General features: G+C 43.3%; 1 protein-coding gene across 1 annotated transcript; it reads left to right on the top strand.

Moving 5' to 3' along the window:
* The first annotated feature begins 178 nt into the window (after nt 1–178).
* On the top strand, nt 179–20433 carry ly75 (lymphocyte antigen 75). Its single transcript, XM_079156891.1, has 35 exons — nt 179–414; nt 1445–1816; nt 2866–3039; nt 3321–3482; nt 4930–5049; nt 5788–5928; nt 6816–7010; nt 7104–7264; nt 7507–7614; nt 8190–8278; nt 8385–8554; nt 8826–9025; nt 9593–9735; nt 9862–9940; nt 10287–10358; nt 10642–10765; nt 10981–11016; nt 11121–11290; nt 12627–12694; nt 12777–12853; nt 13373–13509; nt 14033–14141; nt 14457–14617; nt 14794–14923; nt 15108–15328; nt 15415–15577; nt 15859–16026; nt 16134–16256; nt 16390–16575; nt 16683–16906; nt 17047–17254; nt 17413–17574; nt 17673–17789; nt 18269–18451; nt 18996–20433. Exons 1-35 carry the CDS (start codon nt 312–314, stop codon nt 19169–19171), a joined length of 5232 nt encoding a protein of 1743 aa, XP_079013017.1. The 5' UTR covers nt 179–311; the 3' UTR covers nt 19172–20433.
* Nucleotides 20434–20947: the final 514 nt, after the last annotated feature.

The raw sequence follows: 20947 nt of genomic DNA, 5'->3' as shown, positions 1-20947 counted from the left end.
ATCCTTGTTACTGGTGGAGATGGGCTTCCTTCCATAAAAATTCATATTGGCCAGTTTTGTCGACTTTATTTTACGCGTTGAACCGGAAGTCTCTTCGTTCGTTGTGGCTCGCGCTAGCTTGATTGCGTCGTCGGAGCGGGACTCTGGGTAACGCAGCTGACAGTTGGGAGAACTGGGTTAGCGTCAGGTTAACCTAGTTATCTGATCACTTGGGGCTTGGAGTTGAGTCATCGATCGGCCTATATTCACAGTTCAACTCTCCGGAGAGGACTTCTTCTTTATGAATCCAACAAAAAGACTCTGCCGTCACCATGCTGAACATGTCCAAAGCGACACTTTGCCTTTGTTTGTTGACTGTGTTGGGCACAACTGTTTTCTTGGGAACTTGCACACCGGCTAACGTCGGAGGTTTCGGTAAGTAGCTACCTCGAGCTCCCGACACTTTGTTTTCATTTTCTGTGTCACTTTTCAACTCTGGACGCGCCGTTTCGGCTCGTCCCGGGGTTTCGACTTAGCTCGATTAACGCAGACGCGCGACATGAATCCGAGGACAATAGCCTCAAAGCTGCTGGACTACAACAAGAGGAGCCAGATACAAGAAGCAGCGTTGAGTTTTATTAGTTCGTAGTTTGACATTGCTCCCATCCCCCAGTGAGTTTATTGCCCTTCACAGATTCTGACAGCTCAAACAAATTGCAAACTCATCCCTCCCCCCCTCCCCCTGGTAGTAAGTCATGCACATCTGTAAACATGTTATGGAGGCTAAGCTACTGCTCAATGCAAAGCACCCTGAGTGGCTGTAATACCATACAGTGAAGCTGTAACAGGATATTGTTTTCTTTCTGTTTTTAGAAGGCTTGTGTGGGTAGGGCACTGTAAGCGAACATCTTCCATATTTATTAATCTTGGTTATTATCTGTCCCTACTTCCTGCTATACTCAGTAACTATGCAGTTACTTGTATATCTCTAGCAGTATATTTATTTAAATGTGTTTCCTTTTGTGGTCCATATAATGAGTCTTAACAAATACTAGAATCAGCCTTATGAAATACCCATCAAGTGTAACATATAATATATAGATACTGCACTATGCAGTATGGATCCTGCCAATTCTTTCCACTATTACGGTCATTTTCTTCTCCATACTGTTTATTTCATTGGTTGGGGGGGTTTCCTGTAGAAATGTACTTCTGATGGCCTTCTTGCAAGCAGCTAAAAGGTTTTTAAAGAGATAATCCTCCTGTGTTATACATTTGTCCAGATATAATGTGTTTATTTTTGCTAAAAACTCCCAAATTTCTCCCCAAGAGCACAGAGGAAATGATCTCAATGAACTAAATTGTAGCCACTGTTGCTGTCATTTGTAAGTAATTTAAGCCATTTTGTATCACAGATTTGTATTAGTGATTTGTCATTGTTTCTCTGTTTGTCCCATCACCACAGACGAGGATGCGTTCACCATCCAACACTCGAGCACGGGCATGTGTCTGTGTGGAGGGGACTCGGCAAACTTGAGCCTCGCCCCCTGCGACCCAAACGGCAGGTCCCAGCTGTGGAAGTGGGGTTCGGGTCACCGGCTCTTCCACGTGGACACGTCCCTCTGCTTGGCGCTGGACGTGCACACCAAGACGCTGTCCCTGGTCGACTGTGGCTCCAACATCCTGCTGTGGTGGCGCTGCCTGGACGGGGCCGTTTTCACCGTTTATCAAATGGGCCTGGCGGTCAGCGACGGCAAAGTTGCCACCAAACGGGACCCTAATGACACGTGGGTAAGGGGAGCATCCCAGGACAACATCTGCCAGCGGCTGTACCGTGGTGAGTGTGGTTTCCCTCGTGTTATCTTAGAGAAAAGTGCTTTTTTGTTGTCCATTATGGAGCTCTGAGGACGGATCAACGCTTGAAGGAATGATCAGCCAACAAATGAAAGGAGTGTAGTTTGTTTTTAATGGAAGACAAACTTCCGCAATTCAATCTTGTGATAATGTTACACCCTTGTGTGTATACTTTCACATGACCAAACAGGCTGTTGTGCATTTTTAACAGAACCTGACTGGTTGGTTCTCTTCATTCCCAGCAATCATTACCCCTTTGTGCTGCGGGACAACACAGTTAGTCAAATTTCAGGTTAAGGAATAGGACTTCTTCTGAAACCCGAGCGTCTGGGTTTCAAAACTGTGTGGATTTTTGGGGGGATTCCTTCGGGTGTGCTTCACGATTGTGCATGTCTAGGTCTGTGTGGCGAAGATAAAAGCTGACTTTCACTTTTGTTTCGTGGGTAGTGCTCACTGTTGGGGCACATGTGATCAAACAACTACACCGTAACAAATGAGTTAGAACTGTTGGAATGTACAGTACGTGTATGTTTTCTGTGTATTACTGTATAAAAACACTGTTAAAGGTATCACTTTAGACTTTAGAATTCTGTATAATAGACTCTTATTTCACCTTGCTCACAGTCATTCACTTTACTTCCCAAAATACAGGCTCTGGTGTAAGTTTAGGGTGAGGTGCCGATGTAGAAACCTATTGTCAGTGTTAGATGGAGTGTTGCATCCTTTTACATTTGCAAAAATACAACACTCAACTGTCTGTTGTTGGTTTTCTGTGTTTGTGGATCCGTTGACCACAAATGAATCACTTTCTGCCCAGATACTGTATGTTGTCCAACAATGTTTCCAAAGGAAGACCATTCTCTCACCCTAGTTCATTTTGCTGCACCGTGTGTTCTTAAGATCATTCCTGAATAAAAAACAGGAAGTGGTTTTGGTGTGCGCGCAACGAGACACCGCATTTGTTTGAGTGACACAATTACCAGAGGCTTGTAAAAAGTCTTTGCTCTTTGCTCCCCTCTCCTCTCTGTGCAGTCGTCCACACCACCAACGGGAACTCTGCCGGCTCTCCCTGTGAGTTCCCCTTCAAACACAACGGCAGCTGGCATCACGCGTGCCTCCCGGATGCGCGTTCCCCCGAACTGCCCTGGTGTGCCACCACGTCGGACTACGACCAAGACCAGAAAAAAGGATACTGTCTAATACCTGGCATGTTCTTCAATACTTAAAAAAAAAAAAAAACATAATCATGAGTTTCAAAGTTTTTGGCCCTTTTACTCTAATGTAGACATTTGGCATTACTGTGAGAGAATCTACGTTTGTCTCAATGTCCGCTACACGCCTGGATGTTTTCTAAAATGTCTGCTAAAAGCTAGGTCACAAATCTATTTTCCTCTGCAATAAATCCTGTTAGATTACATCCGGCATCAACAAAATGGCACACTTAGACTCTCACGCTCACACTGATGGCGTCTCTTTGACCCTTGCAGAGGAGGGTTGCCAGAATCTGTTTGCCGGGTCGGAGGGGGATTCCTGCTATCAGTTTGTCTCCAGTGCCGCGGTGACCTGGCAGGAAGCTCTGGATTCATGTCGCAGTCAGGGAGCTGACCTGCTCAGTGTGTCCGAGCACGACGATCTCTTCTCCAAAACCTGTGAGACCCATTTACTACTTCTTCTTCTTCTTCTTCTTCTTCTTCTTCTTCTTCTTCTTCTTCTTCTTCTTCTTCTTCTTCTTCTTCTTCTTCTTCTCCTTCTCCTTCTCCTTCTCCTTCTCCTTCTCCTCCTCCTGTTCTTGTTTCTACTCCACCTATCAGCTGACAGAAATCCAAAGCACAAAGTAGTCAAAGTTATGAACTTCTCGTTACAATCAAATGCTCTGATATGAGAGGAATGCTTCCCAACACACGCATTGGTAACATGTATGATTATAAAAGCTAATGCAAAATAATTAAAGGTAGCAACAGTTTTGTTGACTTTAAAACTAAACTAACTAAAAATAAATCCTTTTCTAAATGTATCAGCTGGCCTGCGTCTCTCAAAGCCCAGAAACTCTAATTATACGGTTTGAGATCTTTGAAAGTTAACAAACTATTTCAAGAAACGAAACCGAAAGAGATCTAAAATACATCTACATCTCTTTCACTCACTGCCCAAATGCCACACAAATCAAAAGTCAACCAATATTGTTGACCGCTGTGAATAATATTACAAATTATCTTTAATATATTGATTGTTATCACAGGTCAATATCTATATATTTCTTTATATAGTCAGTGGACTTAAAAAAATGTGTTTTAATAAGCAAAACTAATCTTTCGTCTCTTTTGATTTATGTACGGTGCAACTTCCAAATGACTTCATGTAACGTTGTTATGCTTTATTTGGTCAGTTTATTATTGTGTTGTTCCTACTTACTGGTCTTTATATGACAGTAAAAGAAACGAAAGTGAAGCTAGAATGACTGTTTGTGTCGCACCAGGCTACACCTGACTACAGATGCTGCGAGTGTGGATGCTTTTCTACCGCGTCTGCTATTTCTTCTTCATCTGTTTCTCGGTTCTTCTTTTATGAAAACCTTGTTCATCATGCGGTTAGTCGTGCCTGTGATACATCAGCTGAAAACCATTGAGGCGAGTTCAAGAATGTTTAAAAAAGTAACACAAACAGTCTCGAAGGCTCAAGGATGCGTTTCAGCCCTTAATGTCTTTAGGTATTTGTCAACTCTTTTCTTTTAAACATTTGTGGAGTTTGCATGATTATCATCTAACCGGTTGTGTCTTGCATCCAGACTATCTTGTGCTCTTAAGTTAATGCTGTCAGACACTCGAGAGCGCAGATGTTGCAACGGCTTCATAGTATCTGTGACACTGGCGCTACAAACTTGTTTTCGGGAAGTTGAAAACCACATCAAGGGAACTGGTGCAGCACCACTGCTCCTCTCTCTCCTTCTGAATCAACGGATTGTGTATCCCTGTGTTTGTTGTTTTCACAATCCCAAATGATCTCGATGCTTGGTGTTATCTTAGACTTGTCCCTTCCTTTTTTTTTTTTGTATGTATGTGTGTCCTGTCCTGTGTGCTCCTGCGTTGCATTGTGCAGTGTTGGACGGCCTTGACAGAATGCCTGAGAGGATGTGGATCGGCCTGCACCAGCTAGACACTTCTCACGGCTGGCAGTGGTCTGATGGCTCCCCTCTATCAACCCTGCGCTGGGACACAGGTGAACGTGGTTTAAAAAAAAAAATTAAAAAACTGTCTTTCCCTTGTGTTAGATTCTAATCTTTGTCCCATTTCTGAAGAATATTTATATAAACGACATGTAAACACACGTTGATCTGAAAGTGGTTAAGAATGAAGTGATAAAGCTCAACGGTTCGGCTAAAAGTAGAACGATTTTGCGACTTAATTTGCGGCTGAAAAACACCTGCTCCATCTAGCACACCACACATCTAGTCCGGTCGTGATGTGCTGTTGTCGCTGCTCTAATATAAACTGAGACTTGGTGTCAGTCAGAGAAACAATGCTGCCAGTGTTGCAAAGAAGCTCATTGTGCCTGGTTTTTTTGGACACAGTGTGGCGTTGGGGTTGCCACTGTCGCTGAAGAACTCATTAATAGTACTGAATGGAAGGCTTTATAAAGCCTTCTAGCTATTGTAATATGTTTGCTGTTTTGTTTTCTCTCTTCTCAAAGGGAAGATGTTGTTCTTAAGCTGCAGTGTGAACGTCGAGGATACTGCAGCCATCTGGCCCTCTGCTGATATGAGCTCTTAGTGCTTGCTGTAATTTGCGACGTGTCACTGTGCTCAACCGTTATTGCAACAATCCTTTTATTTCACCTCTCTGTGCGGAAAACACAGTTGATAAGCGGAACCGTGAAAAGAACTTAAATGCCACTCCTCTGCTCCGCTGTCACGGCCAGTTTGTGACTTGTGTGTGTTTGTTACAATGTGCTTGACAGGAATGCCAACCACCTCCATGCTTTTTGAGTCGGACTGTGGGGTCCTGAACTCCAAACAGAGATACGAGTCTGAGGCGTGCAACAAACGGCTGCCGTACATCTGCAAGAAGAGTGTCAATGCCTCTCGCGAGGCAGCAACAGGTAGGTTAGCTGCTGCCCTCGCTGTCTGCACTTCCATTTCCTCCTGAATCCTGTTTGAAGAAGACTAAGCGTCCACAGCCATGCGAGCGGCTCTGTGAGGCTGTACTGCAGGCGCAGCTGTGCTTTGAGCTAAATGCATGCTAACGTGCTGATGTTAAGCAGGTCTAATGTTCACCTTGTTCACCATCGAGCATGCCAACATATGCTACTCGGTGCCAAACGCAGAGTACGGCTGCAGGGGAATGTCATTAGCCTTGCAGGTAGTTGACGTATGAAGAATTTGAAGTCAGGTGGTCACCAAAGTTATTCTGAGTGAATATCTGTGCAAATGCAATCCATTAGTTGAAGACATTTCACTCAAAGCCACAAATATGAACCTCGTGGTGGCACTGGAGGAAAAGTCAGGGGAACAAATTTGGGAAAAAATTGTTTTGCAAATTTCATGGCAGTCCTTCCAATAGTTTGTAGTAGCTGTTGGCTAAAAACAAGGCTACATATGTAGAAGCTTCAAACAGCTCATGGCTTCACAAAACAGGCAACATAACCAAAGCGTCTGGTTTGAACCAACTGATGGACGAATGGACCCTTGATGCTGTAGTTTTACTTCTTCTTTGTCTTCTACGTGGTCTTTAATGGCAGAATAAACCAGCATATTAGGTGCATATATCTCCACCTGTAGTTTTTCTCTCTTCATAGTGTCAGTTGTGCCCTTTCTCTCTTTCACCTTCCTTCATATGTGCATATGACAGCTATGGCTCTTTTGGACATTTGTCTCAGTTGCAGATCATAAATCCCTTTTGAGTCAGATTTGTGATTTGTGGGATGTATAATTTAAATTGACCTGACTCTCCCTCACGGCCTCTGTCTGTCTCGGTCCTTCTTTACAGAATCTTTTGTCTATAGCGAAACACTGTGTGCAGACGGTTGGGTCCCGTGGAATGGCTGGTGCTACAAGTTGGTGAAGGACACGCCTCTAAACTTTACAGATGCCCTGATGTACTGTAACCTCACGGAGGGAGGCTCTCTGGCCAGCCTCCACTCCGTTGACAGCAAGGAGATGATCAGCACTAATTTCCATGCAGGTAAATAATACAAAATTATAAGAATCCAAATGTTCTCCAGCCAGACCCCTGCTTTGACGGTTCGATGTTCTTACGTTTGTTATGGCCCATCAGACGGCAAGTTGTTGGACGTCTGGATCGGTCTGATCGGTGACGGCATGAACCCCACTGTCTTCAAGTGGATGGACAAGGCACCCGTCACCTTCACCTACTGGGACCAAAACCAGCCAGTCCAGCCCGCTTTAGATACCAGCTGTGTCTTCTACGCTGGAGAGGTGTGTGTGTGTGTGTGTGTGTGTGTGTGTGTGTGTGTGTGTGTGTGTGTGTGTGTGTGTGTGTGTGTGTGTGTGTGTGTGTGTGTGTGTGTGTGTGTGTGTGTGTGTGTGTGTTGTAACCCCCCCCACCCACTGCATTCAGTCTTTTGTGTTCGGCCTGTGTGGGGAGTGTGTGTCCTATCAAGGCGTTGTTTTTTACTGTTCAAGTTTGTTGATACGAGGCCTGTGTCCGTGCTCCACAGCATCATGGTTGGCGGGTTGGCGACTGCACAAAGAGGCTACCTTTCATGTGTCAGAAGAAAGGAGAAGTCAATGAAACAGCAGCACAGCCCGGATGCCGCTTTGAGGATGTGAGTATTGTCTACTACATAACATAACTTCCCATGGTGAAGCCTGCAGTGTTTTGCGTTACCTTTTACTTTTTTTTTTTTATTGCAAACTGACATGTAATTTAGTTCCAGGCCTCAAAGACGACGTGCAAATTACAGTCCTTAATGCTAAATGTTTTGGTTTTTTTTCCCGCAGAAAGTTTTGGTCAAACTTGATCCTTTTTTGTTTATTCGCGTCCATGTTTGCGTAGACGTGTTATCTGTCCTTCCACACATGAACATCTTGTGCTTGAGCTGTGCGCGTATGTCAGCTATCATCATAACATTTAGAAACGGAGTAGAGTAGCCATGCAAGTGTATATTTTAACGGTTACTTGCTCTCAAGGTCAGGTTATAAAGGCAGATCTGTAGCTGTGTTAGAAGCTGATGCCAGACAATGAGAAATGTATGAATGCACAAACAAAACTACCCTAGCTGAATACTGATCTTTGTGTTCCCAATACAGTCCCATTGGCAGGGACGGGGTGTGTATGAGAACTGGGACTAAGCATGAAAGTGACATGTGTCTGCTTGTGATTTGAATGTCAATCCCTCAGGGTTGGAGGAGACACGGCAACTCCTGTTATCAAGTGAACACCAAACAAGTGTCCTTCAAAGATCGATGCAACGTCACTATAAGAAACAGGTAGGAGAGCTGCTCGTTTTTTTTTTAAAAAGCACACGCTGACACCCGTCAGTTGCTGCCCACGGCAATACTTTCTGGTATTCTCATGTTCGGCTGTTCTTTCCAGGTTCGAGCAGGCCTTTATCAGTCGTCTACTTAGAAAGCAGATCAGCGTGGAACCTCAGTATTTTTGGATCGGGCTGCAGGACACGAAGAACACAGGGGAGTACCAGTGGCTGAGCCAGGATGGGTCCCCGGGTGTGGTTACATACACCAACTGGGGCTGGTTCGAACCAGGTTAGTAAAAAGCCACTTCTGCTCCACTCGGTTTCTTATGCAGGAATAGCACGAGACCGGAGGAGAAGCCATGTGACCACAGACTCTGGTTAATGAAGTTTAGGATTATAATGTGTTGCATATCATTCTGAACCTCTCTCACTCCAGATTATGGAGGTATCTTCTAGTGTGGAGGTTCAGATGTACTGATTTACTAATGCAAAAAATAACTATTAGCAACTTCGCACATTAGATTTAACTTCTTTGTGATACATTCACATGTGTATTTCAGACCGGGATGGAGGCTGTGCAGTGATTTCTACCGCAAAACCCCTCGGCAAGTGGGAGGGGAAGAACTGTACCATATTTAAGGCCGGTACCATTTGTAGAACAGACCTCAGTCCACCTCCACCCCCAGAACCAGAGCCCAACCCCAACGCAACCTGTCCTGATGGATGGGTGTCCAGTCCAAACACCAAATACTGCTACAAGGTGTGTGTGTGTGTGTGTGTGTGTGTGTGTGTGTGTGTGTGTGTGTGTGTGTGTGTGTGTGTGTGTGTGTGTGTGTGTGTGTGTGTGTGTGTGTGTGTGTGTGTGTGTGTGTGTGTGTGTGTGTGTGTGTGTGTGTGTTTAAACACCTGTAGTCACATCTGCTATGGCTCCAGGCTACATTAGCCGCTACTAGCATAACACACTTGACTCTCCAACCGAGCCGTCGGTGGTCAAGTTGCCTTGTGGGTAATGTAGGCGGCAATTGTGGGACAACAGCGAAGAATGCATGGAATAAAGAAAATGATATTTTTGTTTCTAATGCATCAATTTCAAACTATTTACATAATTCTGGGTACAAACGAAGAATTATGTCATTTAGTATGAAGTAAATCTTTATCTATTACTGAAGCTGCTTTTGCATTGTACCAATCCAAACAATGGCTTTCTTATTGATTGTTATTAGACTCTATATTGCATTGTCTGACAGGCGCTCTTTTACAATCCAGTCTGTTGCTTCACTGTCACGGTTTTAAGTAGCCGTCGTAAATTGTTGTTTCGCCTCGTCAGGCGTTTCATGAGGAGAGGCTGAGCAGGAAGCGCTCCTGGGAGGAAGCTGAGCGGTTCTGTCAGGCTCTGGGAGCCAACCTGCCCAGCTTCACCAGCAATTATGAGATGAGGGCCCTGCACAGCATCCTGAGAGACACCATCAGGTATACACACATGCACACACGTCCCGTACGCATTGCTTTAAGGAAACATCTCTTTTTGTTTCTTTGAAAGACGATTCATTTAGTGTCAGGAGTGATGGTTGGTTTGCTCTGGTGTTGTTGTTGCAGTGATAATCGGTACTTCTGGGTTGGCCTGAACAGAAGAAACCCAGCCGATCGCTCCTGGCAGTGGAGCAACGGTCAGCCTGTGAGTATGACTCGAACCATAAACGCATCCCCAATACTGCGAGAAGACCTATTGTACAAGACTTCTTTTTAAGACGCGTCATTTCGCATTTTTCAACAAATATTCTTCCACCAATTAACATGTTTTTAATAGTAATAAACTTTATGTCAAGAACGGGAATTTGACAAAAATTCATGGAGCAAAAGTATAATGACAACTATAAGAAGATGATATCAGTGCTGGATTATATTACTATATAAACTTTAGTTAATCTCAAACACAACATATCTGGCTTGGATATACTTATTGCACTGTATGGTATTGATGTACGAGTAATTAGTCTGATTATTTAATTTATTCACAACAGGTTTCTATGGATATTTTACACCAAGATTTCCATGAGGATGATGCCTACAGTCGGGACTGTACTGCATTCAAGGTGAGCTCATTTCCTTACCCACTTGTGTATTTTAAATGTATAATCTCTCTTACCTTTTCTGTACACATGCTTTTTAAATATTTATTTGAGTGTAGTTAGATGTGGTCATCTACACTGTACAAGCTTAATCTGACTCTCTATCTCGAGACATTCTTAGTGGCTTTTCCTTTCTTACACTATAACTGCAGGGAGCAACCAGATCTGCGATGTCGCACATATGAAACAGCTTTTACTCGTATGTTTCTTTCATGATGACATTCAAACAATCTTATGTCCTTGTTAGACATCGAAGAGCACCTTGAAACACCTGTTTGTGTTTCTGCTGCACGACTTGCCCCCCACACCATTCTACGCCACACCGTTCCACTGTGACGCCAGGCTCGAGTGGGTCTGCCAACTACCCCGCGGTAAGACTCTCATCAAGACTGACGAAATACAGAGATTTGTAATGTTACTGTAATTTTGTGATCCACAGAGTTGACTTTTTTTTGTATAGTTTTATAAAACACAACAAGGTAAAGAACAAGATTTCCCAACATGAACCCAATATGATGTCGTTATTTGTTTGTTTTTGGTTACACTGATACAACTCGTTCTTTGTTCACATCGTATGCTTCAACAGGAAAGACACCAAAGAACCCAGACTGGTACAATCCCGGTAATGACCAAATCTTTCCCCTTTCTGTGTTCAAATCAAATGGCCAGAATTTCTTTTTTATCCTCAGATGATCTGCTAATAGAATGACTTTTCATGCTTTGCAGGTGGACACCATGAGAGCTCTATCTTCGTAGATGGAGCAGAGTTTTGGTTCGTTGAGGAGCCGAAGCTGACTTTTGAGGAGGCAACGGTCTTTTGCAGTATGAACGGCAGCAAACTGGCTGCACCACTCAGCTCGACTGCTGCCAGACAGATCCACCAGCAGCTAAAGAACGTAAGTGGTCAAACCGTGATGGACTTTTTTTTAATGCTTCTTTTTATTTTTATATATTTAGCTTAGCTGCTTCAAATAACAACAAAAGATTATCTTTAATAGAAATTCCAAAATACAGAGCAGTAAATGTAAGCGACATGAGCCAGTTTTTAACTGGGAAACTGGATTGTAAGAGGTGTGCCTCAACTCCATCTTTATGAGATTGACTGTCTGACTGAGCAGCTGGATGAGCCACAGCTGATTGAGATGAGCTAATTAGTGCAGAGACACACAGACCACACAAGCACTCAGGACGTGGACATTTTCAGGCTTTTCTCTACTTATCTATACTTTGAGCTTGAGACTCCATTCACAGCTTACAATGTTCCACATTTCTCAGACATTATTGGTATTTTTTTTAACTTCTACAGACAGCAGTAGTGCTGAAAGTCTTCTAATGGTTCACAAACGTAACTAAGACTAGAAAATGTGAGCATATTACACCAGTTTTAAGCTTCCCTCCATTGGCTACCTACCTATCCATGTCAGATCAGACTTTAAGGTGCCTCTGATGACTTGCAGAATTGTAAATGGATTCGCCGCTTCCTACCTTTCCTATCAGGACTCCCCGCTCTCAGAATCCAGGCCTCCTGTCTGTCCCCAGAACTAGATGTAATCAGGCCAAAGGGCCTTTCCATATAATACCGCCTTCTTCAATTAATTCAACTGTGTTCGCATTAAGGTCCAATTAGCTCGGGCGCATTAAAGTTGATAAATACGTCTGCGCAGTTAAAAAGGAAAAAGGGTGAAAACTTGTCTTCCTGTTCTCTCTTTTTGCGTTTACCCTGTTTACCCCTTTTCTTTCTCCCCATGGGCATCCGTACTTGATTGGCAGAGCCTGGTGACCGGGAAATTCCTTCCTTTTTTCATCTGGTCATGGGAAGCTGACTTATATATTTCATGAGAAAACAGCTGGAAGCAGTCACAATAAAGTAGAGCAAAGTTCTGCCCCCAAACTAACCACAAAAAAACCACCATCTCTTCAGCTTAATGACATTAACTGAACATCTCTGCATGAATTTTGACCGTACTCTTGTGAGTGCTCCAACGTTATGGAAGTGCAATACACAATCTCTGGAGAGCTCAAGAGAACTACAGTCGAGTATTTCCACATCAATTGATTTATTTTTATTGTGCGCTGTTTCTTGCCTGCTTGACGTTTGTACTCGTGATCGCTGCCGGAGAAGTTTTTTTTCTTCTCTTTTCTTTTGTAAAGTATTTTATGAACTCTGTTTAAGGCAAGAGCTTATAAAGTTTATTTTATTATGTGGTACTTTTGCTTGCGTGTTTTGAACAGATGTCCAGCACACCCAAGCAAAGCTGGTGGGTCGATTTGAGAGAGCCTGGACGGATATTCCCCATGTCGTAAGCCAGTACAGTTCCACACATACACAGCTCATGTTGTACAAACACAGTGTGGTGTTGACTGAAATACTGTATGTTCTAGGTACACCCAGATGTACTTTTACCATTCAGTTTTCCTGGGCAGATGCACCTCCATCAGTCCTGAAAACTTATTTCCAGGTGAGCAAACGTCACTGTGTTTCTTTACAGCTGAGTGTGGTTACGGATATTTTTTAACTTGCCACATTGGATAGAAAACGACTTCAGCTCAAATCTGTTTGATTATATATTTGGCTTCAGGTTGAAATAAGCCTCATTTCTTATTTCTTTGTTTTCTTGGCCAATATGAAACTTCAAACTTGAATAAAAAGCTGGTTCAGATGAATCTAAAGGCCCAGAAATCCTTTTCTCTCAATCGGCTTCTATGTGAGAACAAAATGCTGATGAATATTTAAACTTCTAGAGAAATTCTTCAGATTTTAAACCCAAGTTTTCAGAGGTTGTAAAGCTATACGGTATTCATTTCAAATATTTAAAGGTTATCGGTAGCGTAAAACAGTAAGGTAATATCTATAGGAACTAATCTGGCTTTAATCCTTTCCGAGAGCAAGAAAAGCTGTTACTTGATTTGATTCATTATCATGCTTGTGGTCTCTTTTACTCATCCACACATTTTACTGTCGTAATGTTAACTTGCAGAGCATGAGCGCAGTTGCCGTCAGCAATTGTCCTTCGTGTGTGAGAGACACAACGTCACGTCGGTGGAGATAAACCCTCTGGAGCCTCAGCCTGGAGGACTGCCCTGTGGAAATGACTCTCTGGCCTTCAGAAATAAGGTCCGATCGCTCAACAGCAACTACACTTTCAGAGACTAAAAAACCGATCCACTACTGTCCTTATGGTCGTATACTGTAACGCTAGAATCACACAGACAGAATTACTGTTCAAAGTTGGAGATAATTGAATGATAATATATCCAAACTATTAAAAGGAAAGTCCTCCTGGAAGCTCTTTAACACCGACTGTAAATCTTCATTTCCCACAAAATCACGGCCCAACATAGACAATCTCCATTTGAGATATTTCCATCACAGCTGCAGTTTAGTGCAATAGAAGGAATTCAGATGGCAGCGGATTTGAAGAACTATGGTTTATATAAGACATATTTACTCCCCGAGTGACATTTTGAATATCAAACACGTCTCACATTCCTCACTTAGGTTGGTTGCAAATGCAGAACAATTGTTAAAATGGGTGGATTAGCATTCAAACCATTTTGCTTGGCATCTGCCCATTGTTTATCTCTGTGTATTTTATTTAACTTGGGAGTTTCTTTTTCTCTCTCTCTTTTTTTTTTAGTGCTACACATTGATGACAAGCATGAAGCCTGTGTCCTTCAAATATGCAAATGAGGATTGCCAGTCGCTGAGAGGAACCCTGGTCACTATATCCGATCAGGCGGAGCAAGGTGAGGGCGGCTATAGTTCTAGCTCTACGTTTGATAAACAAGACGGGTCAGGTTAATATGCCCAATATGACTCCGATGATGTCAAACAGTGCGTTTGACATCAACATGTTAACTGTTGTAAAATATATATTTTTATGTTTGATAATGTTCGTACGTGAGCTGGTCAACTACATTACATTACAGTCATTTAGCAGACGCTTTTATCCAAAGCGATTTACAATAAGTGTAAGTCGCTAAGCAATTATAGTTCCTCAGAGTCCAAATGCATGTATTGAACAACACAAGTCATTGTCGCACCGTAATTGTGTGTTTCAGACTTCATCACCACCATTTTGCCGAGCATGAGAAACATGGACAGTATATGGATTGGTCTGAAAATCAAGCATGGCGACCCGGAATGGGTGGACCAGTCCACAGTTAACTACATCAATATTAACCCCCTGGTTCTGGGCATGCACAGGGATATAAAAGTCAACGTAAGTTCTCCTTACCTTCACTGCCCTTTGAAGTGGGGACATGTCAGTCTGTTTACAGGTCTTTCAGAGAAATACTGCATGTGTGAAAAAAAGTTGTATAAAGCCTTTTTGTGGCTTAACCACATTTGAATTGACAATGTCATTTTTGTCTGTACTTTTTTGTTCTTGCTTGACAGACATGGGATCTGGACAGTATGGATCTGTGTGTGTTTTTGATCAATAACCCCAATTCTGCCATGCTGGGTACCTGGGACTATTCGTCCTGCACACAATTTAAAAATGCTGCCTTTTGCCAACACTATGCAGGTAAATCACCACCTCCCGCACTGAATACTACGTTATTGTACAGATTTCTCTCACTTAATCGAGTTACGCTTATGCTTAAATTATGCTCTCGCCCCTAATCTCTCTCCTGTAATCTCTCTGATAAAAGATAAATACTTCTCACATGACATGATGTTCTTAAAACACATTGGTTTACTCATTTCAGATAAGCTAGAGGAGCCCCGCATCCCAACACAGAGCTTCGAGGTGAACAACCACACCATCTTGATACTCAACAAAAACCTCACCTGGTTCGAGGCCTTAGAGCAGTGCAGGAGCAACAACATGGACCTGGCAAGCGTGGCCGACACCTTCCTGCAAGCCACCCTCACCGTGCACATGAGCCGCGCGCGCAAGCCCATGTGGATCGGCCTCTTCAGCGAAGACGTAAGTGTGCCAAGGAAGGGCTGCCTTTATTCGAATCCACTACTTTTGCAAGATATTGGAATATTTTCTTTGGGTTTTGTGCACAGGACGGGATCCACTACCGCTGGACCGACCACAGTCACACTGTTTTCAGCCGCTGGTCCTCCGACGTCACCAGCGGTTCGTGTGTCTACCTGGACACCGACGGCTTCTGGAAAGCCGAAGAGTGTGAGGAGGAGCTGGGAGGCGCTATCTGCCACAAACCACATGGTACGGACTGCTCGGCGCAGACGGCTGTTTCCATCTCCTCGTATACAGCCAATGCCTGCTAGTGGTGGTGTATGAAACATCAGGGCTTAAAGGGTTTACAGCGATGCCAGTTCTAGCTCAAAATGTTGATATGCTGATAATTCCTCTGCGGTAACAGGAAGTAGAGGAATATTAGAAACATTGAATATAAAGCTACGGCTTCCCTGTTTGGCCTCGCACAAGCAACTGTGCAAAATCACTTTTCATCACCATCGTTGTGTCCAATCATTCTGTGATTACAGAAGAGATCATCATCGTCACACCAGAGGATGTTGCAGTCAAGTGCCCCCATAAGATTAATGGTCCAAACTGGATCCCCTTCAAGAACAACTGCTACTCCTTCAAGCTGGTCTCCACCAGATGGGACGAGTTTGACCAAGGACAGATTGAGGAAACCTGCAAGACGCTACGTAAGAATGTCACAACACTGGGCACATGTTGTCATGTCATGTAGGTTTGCTTATGAATCTTTCTATAACAGACCGATGTTGTTTATGATGATGCGTTTATGTTTCAGATGCAAAGGCAGACATCCTGACCATCCGAAATTCAGAGGAGAACGAGTTTATTAAGCAGCAACTCGTACCGTTTCAAAACCTGGTCCAATTTGTATGGCTGGGGCTGTTCAAGGATGACAACGGTACATATACTTTCACCGACATCGATGTCCATTTTTAAGCCTGTGCATATCGACACTGATACTGGTTCTTTGCGTGTGCGTGTGTTTTTGTGTAATTGTGCAAGGGGTTAATAGTAATTCTGTTCTGCTGTAGATAACCTGATGAAGTGGTATGACGGCACAAATGTCCAATATTCCAACTGGGCACATGGCAGACCAGATGTAGACGGACCATTCATGGCTGGTCTCACCGGTGACGGCAACTGGATCCTCATCTCGAACCCAAACCTATTTCCGGAGTTCAAGCAAATGAGCATTGTGACCTGCAAACTGGACAACGGTTGGTGCATCGCACTTCATAATTCACATTTCTGTCTCATTGTGTTGAAAAATGCACCGCTAAAAAAAAAAAAACGATCTCACGTCTTGTAATCCTTGGCTCCAAAGAACCAAAGCAGGAGTACAACCTGTCATCCAAGGATTTCCAACATTACGGCAACTTGAGCTACGAGATTGTGACCGAAAAAGTGAGTTGGCACCAGGCTCTGGAAGAGTGCGGTCGGGGCGGAGGCCACCTGGCAAGCGTCCACGACATCCAGCACAGTGCACACGTGAAGCTCATTGCCAAGACGGACGGCTTCCCACTCTGGATTGGCCTATCGAACCAGGATGTAAGATGCAAAAAATAGTTTTTCCGAGCAAGTACATGTCGTATGGATTTCTTTCTTTTGCTCAAAACGGCCTCTCTCTCCCTCTCTCTCTCTCCCCCTCTGTCCCTCTCTCTCCCTCTCCCTCCCTCCTCCCCGTGCAGGCTAGTGACTCAGACTTTGAGTGGTCCGATGGAACGAGATTTAACTACAAAGCCGACATCTCTGACTCACGGGAGGGCTCCGGCTCGGACAAACTAGAGGCCAGATGTGTCTACGTTACCCCCGCTGGAGCCTGGGTGAGGACCGGCTGCAATGAGTTGTTGAACGGAGCCATCTGCTACACCACCACCATCACCACCGCCTCCCAGAGTAAGACATCACCGTGTTTTATACTTAGAACCACATTGCTCTCGCACCACTGAATCACGTTGTACATCACGGCGTCATGCATCTACATGCAACTTAATTTCACGCTGTATTGGCACATTGGCCGTCGTCCATCTTGTATCTGTGTTGTCATGAATCAGGAGCCAGAATGCAGGTGGCCCCGGCGGCCAATCGCTGCCCCCAGAGCAACGGCGTGTCGAAGTGGGTGCAGCACCAGGAGCACTGCTACGCCTTCGACATGAGCTTCTACAACTTCAGCGTGTACGACATGGAGCAGGCCGGCAGCATCTGTCAGAGCATGGGTGAGTCCATGTTTGGTGTATGAAGGGTTAGAATCGGTATTCATCTGAGGCAACTGTAATCCACCAGTTTTTTTTTTTTTTTTTTTTCCTGCTGACAGATGCTCAACTACTGACCTTAAAAACCAAAGAAGAGAACGACTTTGTGTCAAAGTACATGTTTGATGACCCGCTCATCACCAGTCGAGTCTGGCTCGGCGTGGAGGTCGATACTGAAGGTAAACGTGTTGAAATGGAAGCAGGGCAGTGAAACTTTGTTTAGGATTTCGGTAAGACTACAAGTTCCAGATATTTCAAATTATATTTGCGCATATAATTCCAGTTTGACTTGTAGATGAAAAACGAGCTTCTTTTGTTTGTTTGTGTTGATAATTGACGTTACAGGCCTGTTTTTACACAATGTTTACAGCAACAGAAAACATTTTATAGGATTTATAGGACAGCTGATTCCTGGTGGTTGACCCTTCTGTTTACATGTGAAGAAATATAAAAACAAATTAATGGTGATTACATCAGTATGTTCAGTTCTGTTGCTCCAAGCGGCCAAACCAAAGAATGTTGTTTTAATCAAATTAAATAAATGCGTTTACTAAGTCGGGTATTTAGAAACACATTATTTATGACATTTGTGTTGTTACACAGCGATGGTAGTCCTCCTCCCTTTTCCCTCTGACGGTCTCCTGCTTCTCCCTCTCAGGTAAACCTGTATCCTGGCGGGACGGCTCGGCTCTGGCCTACTCTAACTGGAAGTCTGAGGCCCCGGTTACTGGGAAGAAGTCTGACTCCCGCTGTGCCGTCATGATGGCAGGAGATGAGGGAAGCTGGAAACTTGTCAGCTGCAAAGCAAGCCACAGCCGTGTTGTCTGCCAAACTGGAGCAAGTGAGTATCACAACTGCACTGAAGGAAGATTTTTGACAATTTGGGAAATGTGCGTATTCGCTTTCTTGCCCAGAGTTAGATGAGACGATTGTCGGTTAGCATAGCTTAGCACGAGGACTAGAAAGGGGTTTGTAAGGATTAAAGAAACAAGATATAATGTGTTGATTAGTGAGCTTTAGGGAAAAAAACATGCTAGCTGTGCCCCACTGTTTCTAGTATTTGTGCTAAGCTAAGCTATCTGGCTGCTACGTCATATTTACCTATTTATAGACATCAAGAGTGACATTTTCTCATTTAACTCTCAACAAGAAAGAGAATAAGAGTGTTTTTCAATGAATCTCTAGCTTGACGTAACTTCATTGACAACAGTAGATGTTTTACACGTTTGATTTCCAACAAACATTCTTTAGTTTGTCTCTCTGAGAGAGTCTGAACTCAAATAGAAGCTGTATGAACTCAAACATGATGACGTCTTGTTTAATGGGACCAAAAACCTCTCCAAACTGACTGTTGACTCCCTGCCTCTTCACTTGTGCGTGCTCAGAGTCTGGAGGCTCTCCTGTGGCGTTGGGCCTCTTCATCGTGGTCGTCCTCGCTCTCGTGGCAACCGTCGGCTTCATCGTCTATAAGAAGAGAGGAGGCCGCTTCTCCTCGACCGTTCGCTACAAGAGGACCTTTGACGACGCAGACGCCACCAGTATTATAACCGACGCTGACTGAGCTCGCTTAAGTAAATCAGCCTCAGGGAGTATTGATGTGCATTTTAGTGCTTTTTGAGCAAGAGCAGCCTTCCCCTTTTCTTAAGTTATTTATTTATGCCGCTTAAGCCTGCAGACTTTCTACAATTATGTTTAAAACTGTAAATATTGTGAGAGAATTTTGAAATTCTGCCAATTCATTTTCTTAATTTGGGTTATTTTAGATCGGGTCCTGTGTTATACCTAATGTAAATACTTGGAATGATGCTCTTTGGTAAATGTTGATCATTGACGTTAGTGGGATGTTTTGTTTTGTTGTTGTTTTTTTAATTGTAAAAAGAATTTAAATTGGTTTACAGAAATATTCCAGCTGACACACCACTCCCTTTCAGCCTTGAAACGGTTTAAATTGCACGGAAGTATGAGTGACTCCAAACTATCAGGAACAAAACGTGCATTTATTAGTTTATACGGTCTGTGTCATTACTCATGCTATTTTATTTTTCAACTTCAGAAGATTTGATTTCCATGTGGTAACAATTAATCAATACATTAGGGCCAGTCCAGCTGAAAATACAGTAAGATCAGATTTTGAGTTGGACTGTTTTGAATAAGAAGAAAACATTTGTCATTGATGAAAATCTCACTGACTGCCTGTTAACATCATTACTTCAGAGGGAATAGGAGGTTTAAGCCACTGGATGAGGTGATTTTCAGTCCATTTGCGGATCCACTCAACGTATTAACACCTACTAATATATTTTAGTTGTCAATACATGAATAATGCCAGAGAAGAATCTGATATCTTAGTCCTGCTGCTTAGTTTTAACAGTGTAGGACACTGTCTTAGCCACATATTGTTTTGTTTGTATAATTCGTCTGTTTGTGTAGATCCGACTTTCCTATGCACTTAACTACTGAGCAAGAACGCACTTTAACATGTCGTGGAGCTACAGTTCCTTCTGTATTTAAGCACAATGAGGTTTGGAGAGTTTTTAGAGACGTTCAATTTGCACTGGCCTTTGCTGTGAATGCTTTGTAAATATGTTTTATAACTGAGAATGAACCAAAGATGCTCTGAGTTGTTTGAATGTCAAAAGCCTGAGCTTTCCTTTCACTTTGTCGAGCTGCCTCAGTACGGCTTGTTAACCCATTCATATCAAGTGTAAACCAAATGTTTGTGGGGTTTTTTTATTTTTTTTTATTTCACCACCACTCCTAAGCAGATCTCTGAGCTCAAATCAGGTACAGTTTCCTTCCAAATAAATTTCCTGTCTTCAAAGACCTGTCGTCTTCCCTTGTTTTCACTGTAATTATTATTATGATTAGAATGAGTGGCTAGCAAAGCGCCCATTGCTTTAGGTGGGTGGGTGCCGTTCGTATATGGAAAGCCGAAAGTGCCATTAAACGCCTCTTATTTTCTTTTAACCCAAAAAGCACCGGGAAAACATGCACACTTTGACTATATAACTGTCTTCATTCACGACTTACAACAGCTATGTGTGTAACAATATTGTATGCAGCTAGTCCGGCTTAGCTAACAATGAAGTTCGACTGATGCAGCCATTTTGACATGTCATTGCAGAGTAAACACAAGTGACTAATTACGTTAAGTTTAGCCCTGATTCATTTAGGGGGACCAAGGCCCTGGTGTTGTGCATGCTGGCTCACTGGAATGGCATTGACGCACTTAATAAAATAGTATGATTGATTTGATCAATTACACCTGTTTTAACCTGCTATGACATGTCAAAGTGGCTGCTGTGAAAAGGGCCTATTTCCCCATCATTGAATGAAT

This window comes from Pholis gunnellus (genome assembly GCF_910591455.1).
Source record: "Pholis gunnellus genome assembly, chromosome: 1".
Classification (NCBI taxonomy): Eukaryota; Metazoa; Chordata; class Actinopteri; order Perciformes; family Pholidae; genus Pholis; species Pholis gunnellus.
The sequence above is the reverse complement of the archived record's forward strand: the minus strand, read 5'-3'. Positions and strand labels throughout refer to the sequence as shown.